This window comes from Fonsecaea multimorphosa (genome assembly GCF_000836435.1).
Source record: "Fonsecaea multimorphosa CBS 102226 unplaced genomic scaffold supercont1.21, whole genome shotgun sequence".
In the NCBI taxonomy this organism is placed as follows: domain Eukaryota; kingdom Fungi; phylum Ascomycota; class Eurotiomycetes; order Chaetothyriales; family Herpotrichiellaceae; genus Fonsecaea; species Fonsecaea multimorphosa.
The window spans coordinates 117,045-133,137 of NW_015971655.1; the positions used below are offsets into that span (position 1 = coordinate 117,045).

Genomic DNA, 16,093 nt, shown 5'->3' on the forward strand with positions numbered 1-16,093 from the left:
ACCCGATCGCTGCCGATGCGATGGATATGCTTCGGCCGCCTCACCAGGAGGTCGTGTGGTGGCTGCGATAACACCTCGCATGGCCTAGGGCGATCATAGCATGTCAGCTCGGCCGAGGATATCAGTTACTACAAACAGCAGAATGTCAATTGGCCAGTCATGCGAGAACGATCGGACATACCCTGTTGATATTGGTACGACATCCAAAGGCCAACAATGGGCTTCGAGATTCATAAACTTGTCGCCGTCGAAGTCCAAACTGTGGTGGCATTGATAGTTGAACCCGGGGCAGCAATCAGTGATCATACCACACTTATCGACTCTACGAAGGGAGACTAGACACCATGTCGCCAGCGGCCCTCACTCCCGAGCCATCATTCCAGGTTCTACCACTTGTCAAACGCAAGGATCAGAAGCTCAATTTCGGTGCCATTGTGGAGGGACTAGATCTAAACCATATTTCCGGTACGAGGCAGACCATTTTGACCCGAAGGGAAAAAAAATAAAATAGAAATTCATCCAGCTGATCAGCAACCAAAGATGACGATGTCAAGCAGTTGAAGGAGACAATATGGACACACAAGGTCATTATTGTCAGGGGCCAAAAGGATCTCACGCCCGAGAAGCACTGGGAGCTTGTCACACGCTTCGACCCAGACGCTTCTCAGGTGCATAGCCACGGCAACCTGGAGACGTTTCAAAAGAAAGGCGGCATGCTGTCCAAATCTCGTGACGTCTATGGTATTCCCGGAGCAGAGAATGTGCGCCTGGTTGGTAAAGGATACCAAGGTAGGGAGACAGAGAATATGAAAGTTCTCCATCCATTCCAGCTAACGGGGCCGAATTCACACACAGGCGAGGATCATTATGGACTCAAGAACCTCAACGTGAAAGGCCTATCGAACGACTTCCACGCCGATCCGCCGGACGACAAGGATTTCCAGGAAGGCTTCACACGCTTTCAGAGATGGCACATCGATGCGCCGCTGTACGCCCGCGATCCAGCCTGGTTCACAACCCTGCGAGCAGTCAAGCTCCCCTCTGGACCGGAGGTGACCATCCGATGGGACGACGGGTCTGGCCTCAGTATGAAAGCGCCGCCGGGCCTGACCGCGTTCTTCAGCACGTCCCAGCTCTACGACATGCTCAGCGACGACGAAAAGCAGCTCGCCGACCACAGCTGGGTTGAGTACGCTCCGTACCCGTACATGTGGATCGAGAACTGCAAGGCGCCCTCGACGGGACTAGGCCTCAAATCCGAGGGCAAAGAACACACGATTGAGGAACTAGGCGAGTATGACGAGAAAGACATCAAGAGAGTAAGTAACCCCTCCCCTTACCGGCTTCTGCCGCTCGCTCGGCCTTTTCACATTCTGCAACCGGACTGACTGACCCTGCGATGGAAAAACAACAGTATCCATTCGTCTGGCTGAACCCCGTGACCGGGGAGAAAGCGTTCCAAGTCCACGGGCTGGCCGCGCGAAAACTCTTCCTCCGGTCGTCCCTCGACGAACAGCCCAAAGTCATCGACAAGGTCGAGGACATCCGCGCCTTTTTGCACAACATCCAATCCCGCGTCCTCCGGCCCGAGTACATCTGGCTCCCGGAAATCCAAGAGGGCGATATCGTCATGTGGGACAACTACGGCATGTTCCACACCGCGGTCGATTACCCGCTCAAGTACGGTCCCAGGTCCATGCACCAGGCCAATATTGGCGCGAGCAAGGGGCCTGTCGGGCCGGTGCCCATCCCTACTTCTGTCTGCTGAGCACCTGTAGGTGGGTTACGACTTTAGAACGTTGACGTCGAAAGCAAGCAAGAGTCGGGGCTTGCGATATGATCATCTGCATCTGTGTCGGAGGTGACACCATGGCTGCGAGGAGTGTGATCTTGACTTCTTCGGCTGCTTTACAGTCAAGGGCATTTTATATCCTTGGTAGGGGACAGATGTAGAAACAAGAGTTTATGGAAATATCTCTAGCATATATGTATGTGCAAATTCGAGACAAGAGGGTTTTTGAACGGTTTAGTTATGTTACATCGGACTATGCTTAAGAAAGCGCTCATCGAGAGTTCCCCGGGCATCTTATATCCATCAACACTACCGATACTCCTTCCCCTCTCGCAGAGAGTAGGCACAAGTAGTAAGCACGTTCTTGAGTCAATCACAAGTCTTAACTCAGCTTCGCACGATGCTGATCTCAAGAGTCGGATGGGCGTCTTGAAGCAAGCGAATCAACCCGGCTATCGTGTCTCCAGCATGAATCACGAGACACCGTCGAGAAAGCAAGGCCTGGAACCTTGCATCTAGCTTTGAGCCATAACGAAGTTCTTGTTGAGTAGGCGCAACATTTTCAACCAGACAGGGAATTCGGGTGCTCCTCGACCGAGCCGCGAGGTATGGGTTGCTGCTAGGTCTACGCAGTGGCATCAACCGTCTTTGGTTTGTAGTCGTCAGCTCGCTTGTACGACTGAACGAACTGGTCGCGTAGAAATTCAGTGACGGAGACGGGTCCATATGGCTCGGCCGGAACAGCCGGGCCGAATTTCCTGGCCACAATGGACTGCGGTCGCTGCTCCAGACCCGGGATGGTCTCCAAGGTATACTTGGCGTTGCCGCTGTAGAAGAAAGGGATCGAGTAGCGGTCCGTCGGCGAGTAGTTCATGACGCGGTGCGTGTTGGACGTGTAGTGGTGGTTGGTCCAGCGGGCCATGAGGTTTCCGAGGTTGACCACGTAGGCGCCGGGGACGGGGTCGATGTCGAGAAACTCGCCCGTCTCTTCGTCCTGGACCTGGAGGCCGCCGACGCCGTCTTGCAGCAGGAGCGTGATGCAGCCGAAGTCGCGATGGGCGCCGCAGCCGCGCTCCTTGTCCGACGTCTGGGGCGTAGGAGGGTAGTGCACCAGGCGAAGCGTTGCCGTGGGTTCCGAGTCCGTGAACCGGTCGAAGTAGTCCTCGGGTATATTCAGCGCCGCTGCGAGAGCTCGCATGACCTCGCGGGCCAGGGTGGTCATGGCTTGGAAGTATTCCATGCAGGTCTCGTGCCACTGCGGACTCAGGCAGGAAGGATAGATGTTCGACCCGCATCCGTATTCACCCTGAAGCACGCGCGGGTGGTCAGCGGGGAGGTCCTCGCCCAAGTAGATGGCCTCTTTGGTGTCCGGGGCCGAGCCGGGTTCAAGCATTTGGTCTCCTATCGTTTCGTAGCCTCGTCCGTTCGTCCCGGTCGTCAGTCTCGCTTTCAGCTTTTCTTCAAGAGGGAGATCGAACAACTCTTTCGAGGCGGCGAATATTCTTCGTTGGAGCTCAGGGTCCACACCATGGTTGGTGAGCTGGAAGAACCCCTTGTCTCTGCAAGCTTGTCCCAGTGCTTGCAGGAACTCAGCCTTCAACTCCTCATTTTCACCCCGAAATGCTACCACCACGGTCAGTCCTTGCCGCGGTTCTCTTCGGTACAATGTTCAATTACCTGAGAAGTCAAGGACGGGCGGGAGCTTGGATCGTCTTTCCAACGAGCCCATCTCGAAGCTCTATTCAAAGGGTCTTTTCCTGTGGCGGAATGAAAGCAAACTTTGAAGCTGAACTGAGAAGATGATCTATGTGTGCCGCCCTTGGGCGTTTGATGTTAGTGCTGTCGCTTTTTGATGTTGTGACAGAAAGTGGTTTACAGCGGGACAATAACCACCAAGAATGGGCCCTCGTGATACCCATCAGCGGTCCAGACTCAACGGGTGGTCCGAGTTGATTTAGGTTTCTGGAAGCTCGGCCGATGTACCGTCATTCTTTCGACTATCCAAAGTTAAGTATTGAAGCTGAGGAGTGCTGAGGACTTATTGGTTCCCGGCAGCCCGCAATCGTGAAGATACATTTCTCGGCAGGAAAAGTAAAGTCGACTTGAATCCCGGTGGCCCGTTCAAATGTAAATCATGCCATTGGTCGCCAAAGATTCATGCCGGACAAGGCTTTCGCCCAAGTAACTGTATAGAGCTAGGGCTCGGCCGAGGGTTTGTCTGGAGTTTCCCGCCGCCAGATAACGAAGCCAGAAGCCTCTATATCTGAAGTCATTTATCTCAGCGGTATATCTGTCATAAGCCAGGATGATAAGACCCTGGGGACAAATAAGTCCCTAGCATTACGCACTAACCATAAAACAGACACGTTTGGATTCGGCCAATGCGATAAGAGTATCCCTTGCCTGTTGTGTATAGTCCCTTGAGTATGTATATAATATATCGTATCCACAAGGATTGTCGTGTGGCAACCGTAGACAAAGGTATCCTTCTCTTCGAAAATGGGCACCCATAGCAAGCTCCAACAGAAGATTCGCCGTGGCTTCCAGGACTTCCAACATGCCTTTTCCAGCAGGCAGGCTTTTGTGAAATACATCGAGACGAAGCCCGATGCTTCCAGCACTGCAACCGGTTCCCGCAACCATTGGACGAACGAAGACCTCGACGTCAGCCCCCAGAGCCATCACACATGGGGTTGGTATGACTATGCCGCCTTCTGGTGGTCTTATGGTTTCTCACCAGGCTGCTGGTATCTTGGGGCCGCGTTGCTTGCCATCGGACTGACTCCAGGGCAAGCATTGGGATGTCTGTTCCTGGGATTCTGCTTTGGCTCTTTGGGGATCGTCATGCATTCCAGAGCCGCAGCCGTCTACCACTTCGGCTTCCCTGTCGAGACGCGGATCGTTTGGGGTCTTCGTGGCGCATATTTTCCGATCTTGATCCGTGCCCTTTGTGCGCTCATCTGGGCCGGCGTCACCATCGCGCAAGGTGGCTATTTCACTGCGGTCGTGCTGCGATGTATCTTTGGCAACAGTTATTGGCACCTACCTAACCACATACCAAAGAGCTCCAACATCACCGTACAACAGCTCATAGGTTCGTGTCCACGGCTATCGCTTTCCGAAGACCTTCTGTATCGACCGAAGCTGACCATTCATTTCGCGCCACAGGAATGATTGTCTATTGGGTCATGACATGTTGGACACTCAATGTACCGATTCCCAAACTCCGGAGAGCATACGAGATTCAGATGCTCGTTCTTCCTGCTGTGATCATTGGTGCGCCAATCCACAACGATCCCATAAATCCATGGTTGCTGACCGTTTCGTGCACAGGTCTTTTCGCCTTTTGCATGGTGACCGGACGAGGCCATCCACACAAGGATCTGTACGATGTTGAACACAAGCACGGAGCGGCGCTGTCGTGGGCATTGGTAAGAAGAGGTCTTGGTTGCACAAATTGAGTCAGCATTTTGACATAGACAGCTTTCCGCCGTCAACTCGGGGCTGGCCAAAACAACAACCCTCATGGTAAACCAACCTGATATTGCCCGCTATGCTCGCAGCAAGATGGCCCCGGTCTGGTCGCAGCTCGTTATGTTCCCTGTGGCAAGTACTGTTTGCGCAGCCATGGGTATATACGCCACCCAGAGCATCTACAATGCATGGGGCAATATTGACTGGAATCCGTGAGTTTCGCCATCACTTGCTTTCACCAAATGTTGTTGCCGTAGATGCACAAGCTGAAGAAATACCCATGCTAGATGGGACCTGAATCATGACATGCTCGACCACAGTTTCAGCCACGGTCGCCGAGCCGGCATCGCGATCATCAACCTTGCTTTTATCTTCGGAAACGCCCTTACCGAGCTTGGAGCGAATGTCATCCCGTTCGGGGCGGACTTTATGTCATTGTTTCCGAGATGGCTCAACATCAAACGAGGCATGTGGTTATGCTATATCCTCGGGGTGTGTATTTGCCCATGGCAGATCTTGGCGACAGCAACAGCTTTCCTTGAGTTCTTGAATGGGTATAGTATCTTCTTGGGACCTTTCCTTGGAATGGCCTTGACGGATTACCTTGTGGTTCGCAAAGGAAATGTCTTCGTCCGAGAGCTGTACCAAGTGAATGGCAGGTACTGGTACTTTCACGGCGTGTCGTGGAGGCCGATTGTAACATGGCTTTTCTCTGTCGCTTTCATGGTATGTCCAAGAATGCATTCCGATGCCTCCGATGTGTTGGCGAGCGTGCTAACGAAGATATCTCACAGCTCCCTGGGTTTGCCGAAACATTTGGCAGGCAAATTGCAAATGGCGAGGGATGGACGCACCTCTACGCTTTCAGTTGGTTCTACACGTGCACCATCAGCAGTGTCGTCTACTTTGCCTTGTCGTTTATCGGGAAGTACGGTAGTGAGGAGAGAAGTATGCCATTTGAGAGCCTCGCAAGGTCTGATCGCGTTGAGGAGGTGCAAACAGTCGAAGGACAGAGCGACGTATCAGAGGTTAATCTCAGCATTGAACAGAAGGTTTGATGCTCGAACAGGCAGCGAGATGGCGAGGAAATGATAGCCCCAGTATAATGCAGGAGTCTAGATTCCACCACAAACCAGATGAAATGAGCAGATGTGGAGTTTCTATGATGGAGAAAGTATGTAAACCACGCATCATCTAAGCAGGACTTTTGCAACCGCGTGTGAAGCTCTTGGCGCGTTGAATGCACCTCAACCTCAATTCTCAATCTGGAAATCTTTCATTTCTGCGCTCCTCCAAACACTACGCCCAAGCAGCAAAGCTTATATTACCTGTCTAGATGAGCTCGCCCGTTTCGAAACAGTCCATCCTCCACGCCTACCGCCACCTCTATCGTACCTCCCTTCGCGCAGTCAGATACGCACGCCCCGCACGCTACGAGATCCGCGACATCTTGCGCGATGCATTCCGCACCTCATCGCCCGCACATTTCAATCGCCGACGCATACAGAATACCCTGAAATTCCTGGAGAATGCAAGAAAATACAATGGATTTGAACACAGAATCTTGAAGAATTTGCTGCATTTGCAGTTTTGGAAGGTCAAGGGTTTGGACAAGCACCTGTATGTCAACCGGGCACTTCTACTAGGCGCAGAGAGAGAGAGAGAGCGCGCTGACGTCGCGGTTCATTTAGGATCAAGAACTCGAATACTTTGGAGGCCGTTGAGTCTAGGCGTCAGATATGGCATCAGTATCGGGCGACGTTGACCATGTTGAATGAGAGTTTGGATATCTGCCTTACGATATGAGCCAAAGGAAGCCGTCCTGCCTCCTTGATGCGTCGACGGCGTCATTCCTCTCCTCTGATGAGACTCCGTCAGAACGGCATCCCATCAGCAGAGGCCGAAACACAGGATCAATAAGGCTCGTTGAAGAAACGACGGATAGCGAACCTGACAACCAAAACATATTGTTGGTTGCAGATGATACGGAAGGCATGGGGAGGCAGCTCCTTCTGGTTGAGTGGTGATTATTGGCTTCCCCTTCAGACGATCCTCTACTCGCTGTATCGAGCTTCAGAGGTTGAGGATGTTTTCCGATTATGCAACGCTTATTAGACAACCACCCGGTTCAAACGTGTGGCATAGGGGCAGGAGTGACACGACATTCTGGCCGGAACCGAGGAGGTCTCTGGGGGGAACAAAATCGGCCCAAAGGAGGGCCTCTATCGTCGTCTCACACTTGAGACTTACGAAGCCCCCATATCATACTTCCAATGTTGCTATTCATGATGTTACACTGAGTTCGAAGCGAAGCGGACTTCTCTGGGCAGCCAACCGACTCGGGCAACTACGAGTCCTGTTATAGCCGCCGACAGGTTCATTGCGCAATGCAGCATTGATTGCTGTCAGATCGCAAGCAACCCAGACGTCATGACTGGATTGTGCCCTTACAGTGAAGAAGAAGCGGCTGACCTTGTATTTGCGCACTGTGCCTGGTTAACCGGCCCTTCAGACATCGAAAAGTTGAACCAAATGAGGCTAGTGACCCTCAGGTGTTACTATTTCAGGTCGTTGGCCCTTCATATCAATTATGGTCTTTCTCAGCCTTGTTTTTGACGCCTCTCGATCCAGCTAGGACGCGGCTCAAGTATTTTAACGATGGGACCTGTCGCTCTAGGATGAATCCATGGGGCTCCACGAATGTCTTCCTGTCACCATACGAGCATGGTGCTGTGATCTACGGCCCTCCAGATCTGCGCAGTCAGTGGCTTTTCGAGCATCTTTTTCACGTGCGTCATCGGAAACGTCGTTGGGACACTGGAAAAAGCCTGGGGGAAGTTATAGAGATATTATGCATTACAGGCTGAGATACCTTCAATAGTGGAGTCTATGACGGGGACCTGCGCTCCCATTGATCTTTAAAAAAAAAACACAAGAAAAGGCCATGGCAACCACCTCCCCATTTTTTTTGAACTCCAAATCTTCCCCAAAAAAGCCATCATTAATTGCCAGAGCGATTTGTCCTTGTCCTCGTCAGATCAAGTCCAGCCAGGGACGTCGACGTGTTGACCCTGTCGATATCGTAGGGACTGGCGTTGTAGTTGGCAGCCTCGCTGATGCTGCCGGCCTTGGACCTGACCCTCGACAACGACGCGCTCACCTCGGACGCAAATGACTTCCTTGTCTTGATGGGCTCGAACTGTGGTTCGGACGATTTTGCGAGGTCTCGGTCTGACTCCGAATCGGTCCTGCTCGACGATCTCCGAACAGACTCTTCGTCTTCGGATGACTCTGATGACGCCGCACCAACGTGGTGGTCGTCGGCTCGGGCAGCCTTTGCACGGAGCTCGGCCATGATGACCTCGGCTTGCGCGGCGTAAACGCAGCGACTGCGGATCTGGGCGCCGTACTTGCGGAAGATGAAGGGGAAGGGCACGCACGCCAGGGCCAGGAACGCCGGGATCGAGCTCGCCCAGTGGATCCCCAAGTTGTCGAACATGTATGGCGTGAAGAGCGGGAACGCGGCGCCGAAGAGCGATCGGAGAACGGTGTTGGCCGCCAGCACGGAGGCGGCGAAGATGGTGTACGCGTCGATCAGGTAGTTGGTGACGGCCAGGAAGATGACCATGAAGCCAAAACCGAATGGCACGCCGGCCAGGACGGGCGAGATCCAGTGGATGGATGGGTAGTTGGTCCAGGCGAACCAGAACAATCCAAGGGGGATCGCCCACGCGCCGTACATGGCTGGGGGCAATCGAGCCTCGGCCGGAGCGACGCCGCCGTGTTCCGCGGCCTCGTGCGTGTACCATTTGTTGGCCCAGCTGCCGAAGACGATCCCGGCAATCATGCCAACCGCGACGCCGAGGAAGGGAAGTCCTCCAACGCCCTCTGACCATCCACGGACTTCTTGAAATACGATCGGGTACGCACCAAATAGGAGATACAGGGTACCTGTTGGGGGGAGTGTCATTAGTTTTAGATCCATAACTAGAATGGAACAAAGTGACCTACCGTAGACAATGGCGATATAGAGCGACAGTAGCAGAACAATCGGCTCCTTGAATAGCAAAATCCACGGCCGAATCAGAGCGGTCGGCAGAAGAGACCTCAGTGACGGAGCTCCTTTCCCTTTGTCTGCTTCCAACATGTATACCTTGCCGGTCATTTGGGACAGCTTCGCGACCCTCTTCCGCAGGATGACCGGCGCGTAGGTCTCGGGCACAAGGAGCGCCCCGAGAATCCACATGACGCCGGCGAAAATCGTCAAGAGACCCATCACCCACCGCCATCCTTGGTTCTCGGCGAGAAACCCCGAGCAGAATGGCCCCAGCGTAGGGCCCATCGAGGGCGCCAGGGCGAAGATGCCCATGGCCAACCCCCTCTCGGCCGCCGGGAAGACATCTGCAATGACGCCGCCGGCATTGGTGAATGGCGACGAGCCAAAGGCTCCAGCGAAGAAGCGCAGGACGAGGAGTGTTCCAATGTCATTGGCGCCGGCACAGCCACCACAGAAGGCTGTGAACCCGCCGAAGCTGATGATGTAGATTATCTGCCTGCCATAGAGTTCCGACAGCGGTGCCCACAAGAGTGGCCCGACGGCGAAACCGAGCACGAAGAGGGATATACCGGCCGTGATGAGCTCTGTGCTGGCGCCAAGATCGATAATGAGCTCGCGTAGGGTTCCTAGAACGCCAATCAGCAAGTGTGCTCCCGCCCCGGAGATACAACTCGGAGAGTTCGTAGACGTACCGCTGAACGCGCTCGATGCAAAAGCCGTCGCCAGCACTTCCGTCGCCACGATCAGGGAGGTGATCCACCGCCTGCCTTGCGACCACTTGAACGGATTGCCCGGGTCATTGGGTATGTAATTGACGAGATAGGGATCTTCTTCGGTGCCGGAACCGGGATATGGATAATTCAATACTTCCTCTGTGACTCGAGCCTGATCAACTACAAGTCGGAACCATGACAGCGTCTGCGGCGTGGGGTCTTCACAGTCGTGCTTCTCAGCCATCATGTGCAATGCAGTGAAGGGGGAGAAAGAAGAATGGCGTCCTTGAGTGAGCGAAACATGGTCCTTATCGTGGGTGGCAGTTGTGCATTTTAAAATCCCAGACGCCCACAGAGGGTTCCATGAGACATGATTGCATCACCCAGGGGACAAGACCTCAAGTATCCGTTGAGCATCTGATGACACCTCACTGGTGGAAGCAACGTCAAGCTTGCGATCCGACTCCACCAGCAAATCTTGGATGGGCTGAACCAGCAGCGCAACGTGGGCCTCTCAAAGGCCGTATCGAAAGGCATCTTCCTTGAAACACGTCGGTGTCGCCGCCTGTAACCGCACGAAGGTTCGGGCATCGGGCCCTTTAAAGACATGCTGCCCGGGAACTATACACACACCCTTGGGAGTGATAGGCTACGCGGATCGCGCAACACGGAACAGTTGTGCCGAGCCCCTTATCTTCCAAAGGTACTAAGCGCGCATATCCCAAAGACGGAAGCAGAAAAGACGACAAGCCCACGAGGCTGGTTTGATTCCATCTCGAACTGCTCGGTGGCGGTAAACTCTCGGCTGCTTGTGATGCGGGCTTGTCAAAGATGCCCAAAGCATGACCAAGCTCGTTCTACCTCGTAGAAATTTGACATTCTCGCGCAGATACGACGATCGAATTTTCGACGAACCGGCAGGACCAGGGGCACTAGGGGGGGAGTTGTCGCTTGGTCCCGTCAATGGGGCGCCACTGACATAAAAACAAACGTGGCGACAGCCTCATGAGCCTCGGCTTAAAATTTTGCGCTCGGAAAATTCTTGCTCCGGTGGGTCGCCCAGTTCGGAAATACACCCTCACAGCCTTATCGAAGGGACTCAACCCAAGATCGCCCGCAATCTTCGGCCGAATCAAACGCACATGCTACTGCGGCCTCAAAGAGGTAGAGACTATCTAGGCATTAATGGGAAATACTAAGGTGTCACCGATACTGCCCATCCAAGATCAGATTTTGGCCCCAATGAAGAAGAGAATATCGAAAATAGGAGATCTTTCCCTACAGAGATAGCAGACTGCCTTTGTGGAGTTTGCACAAAAAGATATGCTGCCATCATAACTTCACAACATGGCCCTCCTTTCCCTCTTGACAGCGTCCACGTCTTCCAAAAACCTCTCCGGAACATCCACCACCTTATCCCGAATGTAATCGGCAAAGCCCTTGCCCAAAGCGTCCAGCAGGCGACAGCTACTCACGCCTCGGCCTAGGGGTCCATAAATGACAAAATGCACCGCCCAAAGATTAGGGAACTCCATCCTCTCGATGAAGAAATCATCCTTCCAGTCATCGCCCATGAGTTCTTGGAGCCTGGACCGCGTCATGAAGGTCTGCAGCCACGGGTAGTGTTCGGCACGGCGGACGAAGATGCCGAAGTTGATGTTCGCTCCTTTGTCTCCTGAGCGGGCAAGGGTGACGTCTCCGAGACGCGCTTTACGTGTGGGCCCAAAGGAGGCTAGGTCGACGGGATGTGCAGTCTCGTAATTTTCACGTGGTGCCAGCTTTTGATACTGTGGAGGATGGCCGGCGTCTGCAGTCTGAGCATTTTCTCCGTCCGCGGACAGGATTGCCACTCCCTCCTTGAGATCGTTCTGCGGGTACAGAGCTGGGTAGAAGGCAAGGTAAGATCTCGGAAGTGCAGTTCGGTAGTCCAGAGAGAGATGGAAGCCCGAGAAATGCTGCATCGCGATCTCGCTCCACGCCTTCACCAACCCGTATATCGCCGCTTCTGTGTCGGCTTGGACGAACAGTCGGCAATACGTCGTGCTGGAGAACTGAGATCTCGGGTTCGCTTCCGGGGTGCCCAGGATTTGGAAATCCAGCAGCTGGTACTTGTCGATGAGGCCCTTCTGCTTGAGAGCATGCCGCATCTGTGTCTCGAACAGCTTCCACTTCTCGGCGGTGGCATACCCGGTGGCATTGGTGAGGAGCTGCGCCTCGTAACCTCCGTGGTAAAAGATGGCCAGCTTGGTGGTTGGAGGCGGTGGGTATCCTCTGATGTTTGACAGCTTGACTCTATTCTTGCCGACCTGATTGATTTTAATATCCGTCGTGTCGGCAGAGACATCTGAGTTGAGGTACGTGCCTCCCTGGAGTTCATACAAGAACTGACACTTGACGTTATCCTCGTTGACGAGGCCATTAGTCCCGTCGTGCTTGGTGATGATCGAGGTCCCATCATCGGCAATTTCTGCAATACCGAAACATAGATCCACGAACGTCTCCAAGGGGTATTCATCAAATCCCGAGAAGTTGGACCCCGTCGCATACGCAGAGCACTCGATCAGATGCCCTGCCACCAACGCTCCGGCCAGTCGGTCATGATCTGTGTCTGACCACTTGTGCCAGTACCAGGCTGCCCCGATGACTGGGGATGCGTCTGCAACTCTTCCGCAGATAATGACATCGGCACCTAGCTCGAGGCCTTTGACGATGGCTCGTGCACCAAGATACGCGTTTGCACTCACGATAGGCTTTCCCTTGGTGTCCAATAAGTCTGTGGCATGTTCTGCCAGCGAAACCTTCTCGTTCTCTCCGTCCAAGTGCTGTGGCAATTTACCTGTCTTCTCTAGGCTGGTTTTGACTTCTTCCATCAGGTCATCGCCATAAACATAGGCGATCTTCAGATCCAGGCCTCGGTCATGGACTAATTTCTGGGCCTTCTGCGCCAGACCTTTGGGGTTCAGCGCTCCTCCATTGATGATGATCCTGATACCTTTATCTTTAATGACCTCAAGCGTCTGCTCCAGGCCATCCCAAGCAGTCGGTTCCCAGCCATCGTGCTTGCCAGCTGCCATCTTCTGGGCATTTTCGGCGAGGTTCATCTCCGCAAGGTAGTCGCCGGTGATGAAGTCGACAGGTCCATAAGTGGCCTGGCGCAGCATCTGGTATCCTGGATCGCCGCGTGCTCCGGAGCAGTTGGCGATACGACAAGGTCGCGTGGCAGGAACCGAGGATGGTCCTGGGTCGCCCATTTTGAAGAAAGAGATTTGTTATAGATTGACAGGCTTCAAGTCAATAAACGTGCCAGGTGTAGGAAGTGTCAAGAATAATACGTCGTTTATCTTCCGCTCTCAAAGTCTGAGGCCTGGTGTGTAGTTCTCCTCTTGGGTCTCTGTTGCCAAGTAAGCGCTGAGAAGGTCTAGATCAAGGGTACGTCTCTTCGCCACGAGCGACTATCTCCCCAATGTCGCTTGGTCCAAGTTGGGAAAATCTCTCCTTTTGCAGCGAAGGGATGCAAGAAGCGTAGTTGTCTTCATGATATCCACGCGCACTTTTCCCTGACGCATGGTTACAGTGCCGATATGCCGGCAGCCTGTCGCAAAAGCTGGAGTCTGAAAAAGCACCTCTTGAGGTATTCCGAGGCAAATATCATGAGGGATCAGCCCGTTTGGTCCTCGACTCGTAAGCGTTGACTCGAAGCGTACCAATCATCTCGTCGTCTTCCTCGGTCCATCTCTACCCCTCTCCCGCATCCTGAGAGTGGGAACTGGACGTCCCTCGTATATGTCCAAGACAATGGGTGGGAGTTATCCCGAAAATCAAAGGACAAGGCGCCCAACGACCGGTACACTCTTAACTGAATCCTTGGAAAATAAGCGTCGTCCAGGTCGCTTTAAGGGCCTTGCCTCTCTGTTGAGCCGAGGGTCCTTCGCCTAGCGTCGTTGAAGTGAGGGTCTATGCAATGTTTCATGTGTTCCGGATAGCAGGTCGTATTACTGTCATCTCCGAGACGTGATCGTCTCGTCCCAGACAAGGTTGCGTGTAGTCTTTTTCATCTACGACCACCTTTAGAACTTGTCTCTGTAGGAACTGAGATCTCTCAAGGTAAAGGATCCAAAAAGGAAGCTAATATTGGGCTGTCACACGTATTGGAAAGAAGAACGAGGTCAATAACCGCCACCATGGGTAGCGTCGACGCCTCGCTGTCCGATGTCATTTCCTCCTATTCAGTCCCTGCAGAATCAAAGAGGCTGTTGACCGAAGCCTTGCTGAAGAATCCAAAGATTGCCAAAGACATTCCCGAGGAAGCCCGCGAATTCGACTCGCGCATCGCATTCGAAGGCAGCGACCTCCCCTCGATCCCCATCAATTGGCGTTTCGGCGAGTCTGCAGCAAGCCTCAAGGCCTTTGAAGCATGCATCGTTTACGCGCTCGTTAAGCGCAAATACAATGTCGAACTCACCGGGGCAGAAATCAACACCGACCACGCCCAGCTGTTCTTCATGTCGACACTGATCTGGGAGATCAACCCGGACACGGACCATACCATCACCATGTCCAAGAACGCAGAGAAGCTGCACGAATTGATCCCCAACTACGACTTCCATAACATGGCATCGAGTCTGTACAAGCTCTGCGTGACCAACATCTACCAGACGAAAGATGGTCGCTATTTTCACCTTCACGGCAGCATGAATCCAAAGCCATCGCTCGACAGCGTCGGTCTACCCGAAGACCGTCCCGAGCTCAAGACCTGGGAGGAAGCGATGCAGCCGTTCATCGAGAAGATGGCGACCATCGACTCAGCCGAGATGCAGCATCTCGCGTCCGATGTCTACAAGCAAGCCGGCGTGATAGCCGAGACTGTCGACTCCTTCCGAGCTAGTGAACATGGCAAAGCGAATGCCGATGTAGGGCTCTTCGAAATCCACCCGGCCCCAAATCCTGCGCAGAAGCCTTCTTGGTGGCCATCCAGCCCCCAGACTTCGGCAGCCAGGCCCCTCGCGGGGCTCAAGGTGGTTGATCTGACAAGGGTCATTGCCGCTCCAGCCGTGACTAGAGGTCTTGCCGAGCTAGGTGCAAGCATCATGCGCGTCACCTCGCCCAATCTTGTAGATTTCAGTTCGCTGCACCTTGACCTCAGCTGGGGCAAATGGCAATGCAGTCTCGATCTGAAGACCGAAGAGGGAAAAGAGAAGCTGCGAAACCTCATCAAAGAGGCAGATGTCGTGGTCCAAGGCTATCGACCGGGTGTGCTTGACAAGTATGGCTTTGGCCAACAGGGTATCATCGATTTGGTGAAAGACCGGGAGCGTGGCATCATCTCGGTTCGGGAAAACTGCTATGGCTGGAATGGACCTTGGTACTATCGCTCGGGATGGCAGCAGATTAGCGATGCCTGTGTCGGCATATCCGCGGGCTTTGGCAAAGCCATGGGCTTGGCCGACGGCGAGCCTGTGACTCCTGTCTTCCCCAACAGCGACTATATGACAGGCATTGCCGGAGTGACTGGAATTCTGTGCGCTTTGATGAGGCGAGCAGACGAAGGCGGCAGTTTCAAGGTGGATATCGCACTGAATTATTACAATCAGTGGCTGGCAAATTCGGTGGGAGAGTATCCCGAGGAGATCTGGCAGGATGTCTGGAAGAGAAACGGCAAACAAGTCTTCAGGTGAGTTGCTTTTCTCGACGTTGTTTCTTGCATCCGGCTCCTGCCCGCTAAAGGAAAAGTCACTGAACTTACTGGATGATCAGGTGTTACCACAACATGAACTACCTGATACCTCGGTATATGGCGATGATCACGAAGAACGGCAGCATCTTCCAGCCCTCATTCTTTGAAGATCGGCAGGCCAAAGCTATCGGCGCCGTCGTGCGCACAATCAAACCAATCATCAAGTTCGACAACGATCAGGTCCGCCCCGGTTATAATGTGGGGACCAGAGGCAACGGCAAAGACGCACCACGGTGGCCGGATGATTTAATGACTGAGGTTGTGCAGTGACGAGTTACCCGCGTATCCTTTCAAAATCCTCCGATCGCCTTTGAGGTGCCTCT

The 16,093-nt window shown here is 53.6% G+C and overlaps 6 protein-coding genes across 6 annotated transcripts; 3 read left to right on the top strand and 3 right to left on the bottom strand.

The window, feature by feature from the left end:
• Nucleotides 1-344: 344 nt before the first annotated feature.
• On the top strand, nt 345-1,768 carry Z520_08853 (uncharacterized protein; the record flags this gene model as incomplete). Its single annotated transcript, XM_016779349.1, has 4 exons — nt 345-465; nt 541-789; nt 856-1,319; nt 1,415-1,768. 4 exons carry the CDS (start codon nt 345-347, stop codon nt 1,766-1,768), a joined length of 1,188 nt encoding a protein of 395 aa, XP_016629459.1.
• Nucleotides 1,769-2,417: 649 nt separating this feature from the next.
• Z520_08854 (uncharacterized protein) lies at nt 2,418-3,521 on the bottom strand (the record flags this gene model as incomplete). Its single annotated transcript, XM_016779350.1, has 2 exons — nt 2,418-3,415; nt 3,470-3,521. The coding sequence occupies 2 exons, from the start codon at nt 3,519-3,521 to the stop codon at nt 2,418-2,420; spliced, it is 1,050 nt and encodes a 349-aa protein (XP_016629460.1).
• A 770-nt stretch (nt 3,522-4,291) lies between these two features.
• On the top strand, nt 4,292-7,072 carry Z520_08855 (uncharacterized protein; the record flags this gene model as incomplete). The annotated part of the gene is made up of 8 exons (XM_016779351.1): nt 4,292-4,886; nt 4,961-5,068; nt 5,126-5,223; nt 5,276-5,478; nt 5,554-5,992; nt 6,061-6,318; nt 6,603-6,886; nt 6,958-7,072. 8 exons carry the CDS (start codon nt 4,292-4,294, stop codon nt 7,070-7,072), a joined length of 2,100 nt encoding a protein of 699 aa, XP_016629461.1.
• A 1,195-nt stretch (nt 7,073-8,267) lies between these two features.
• Nucleotides 8,268-10,280, bottom strand: Z520_08856 (uncharacterized protein; the record flags this gene model as incomplete). The annotated part of the gene is made up of 3 exons (XM_016779352.1): nt 8,268-9,217; nt 9,278-9,949; nt 10,016-10,280. 3 exons carry the CDS (start codon nt 10,278-10,280, stop codon nt 8,268-8,270), a joined length of 1,887 nt encoding a protein of 628 aa, XP_016629462.1.
• Nucleotides 10,281-11,376: 1,096 nt separating this feature from the next.
• Z520_08857 (uncharacterized protein) lies at nt 11,377-13,287 on the bottom strand (the record flags this gene model as incomplete). Its single annotated transcript, XM_016779353.1, has 1 exon — nt 11,377-13,287. The coding sequence occupies one exon, from the start codon at nt 13,285-13,287 to the stop codon at nt 11,377-11,379; it is 1,911 nt and encodes a 636-aa protein (XP_016629463.1).
• A 930-nt stretch (nt 13,288-14,217) lies between these two features.
• Nucleotides 14,218-16,040, top strand: Z520_08858 (uncharacterized protein; the record flags this gene model as incomplete). Its single annotated transcript, XM_016779354.1, has 2 exons — nt 14,218-15,707; nt 15,791-16,040. 2 exons carry the CDS (start codon nt 14,218-14,220, stop codon nt 16,038-16,040), a joined length of 1,740 nt encoding a protein of 579 aa, XP_016629464.1.
• Between the last annotated feature and the right edge of the window lie 53 nt (nt 16,041-16,093).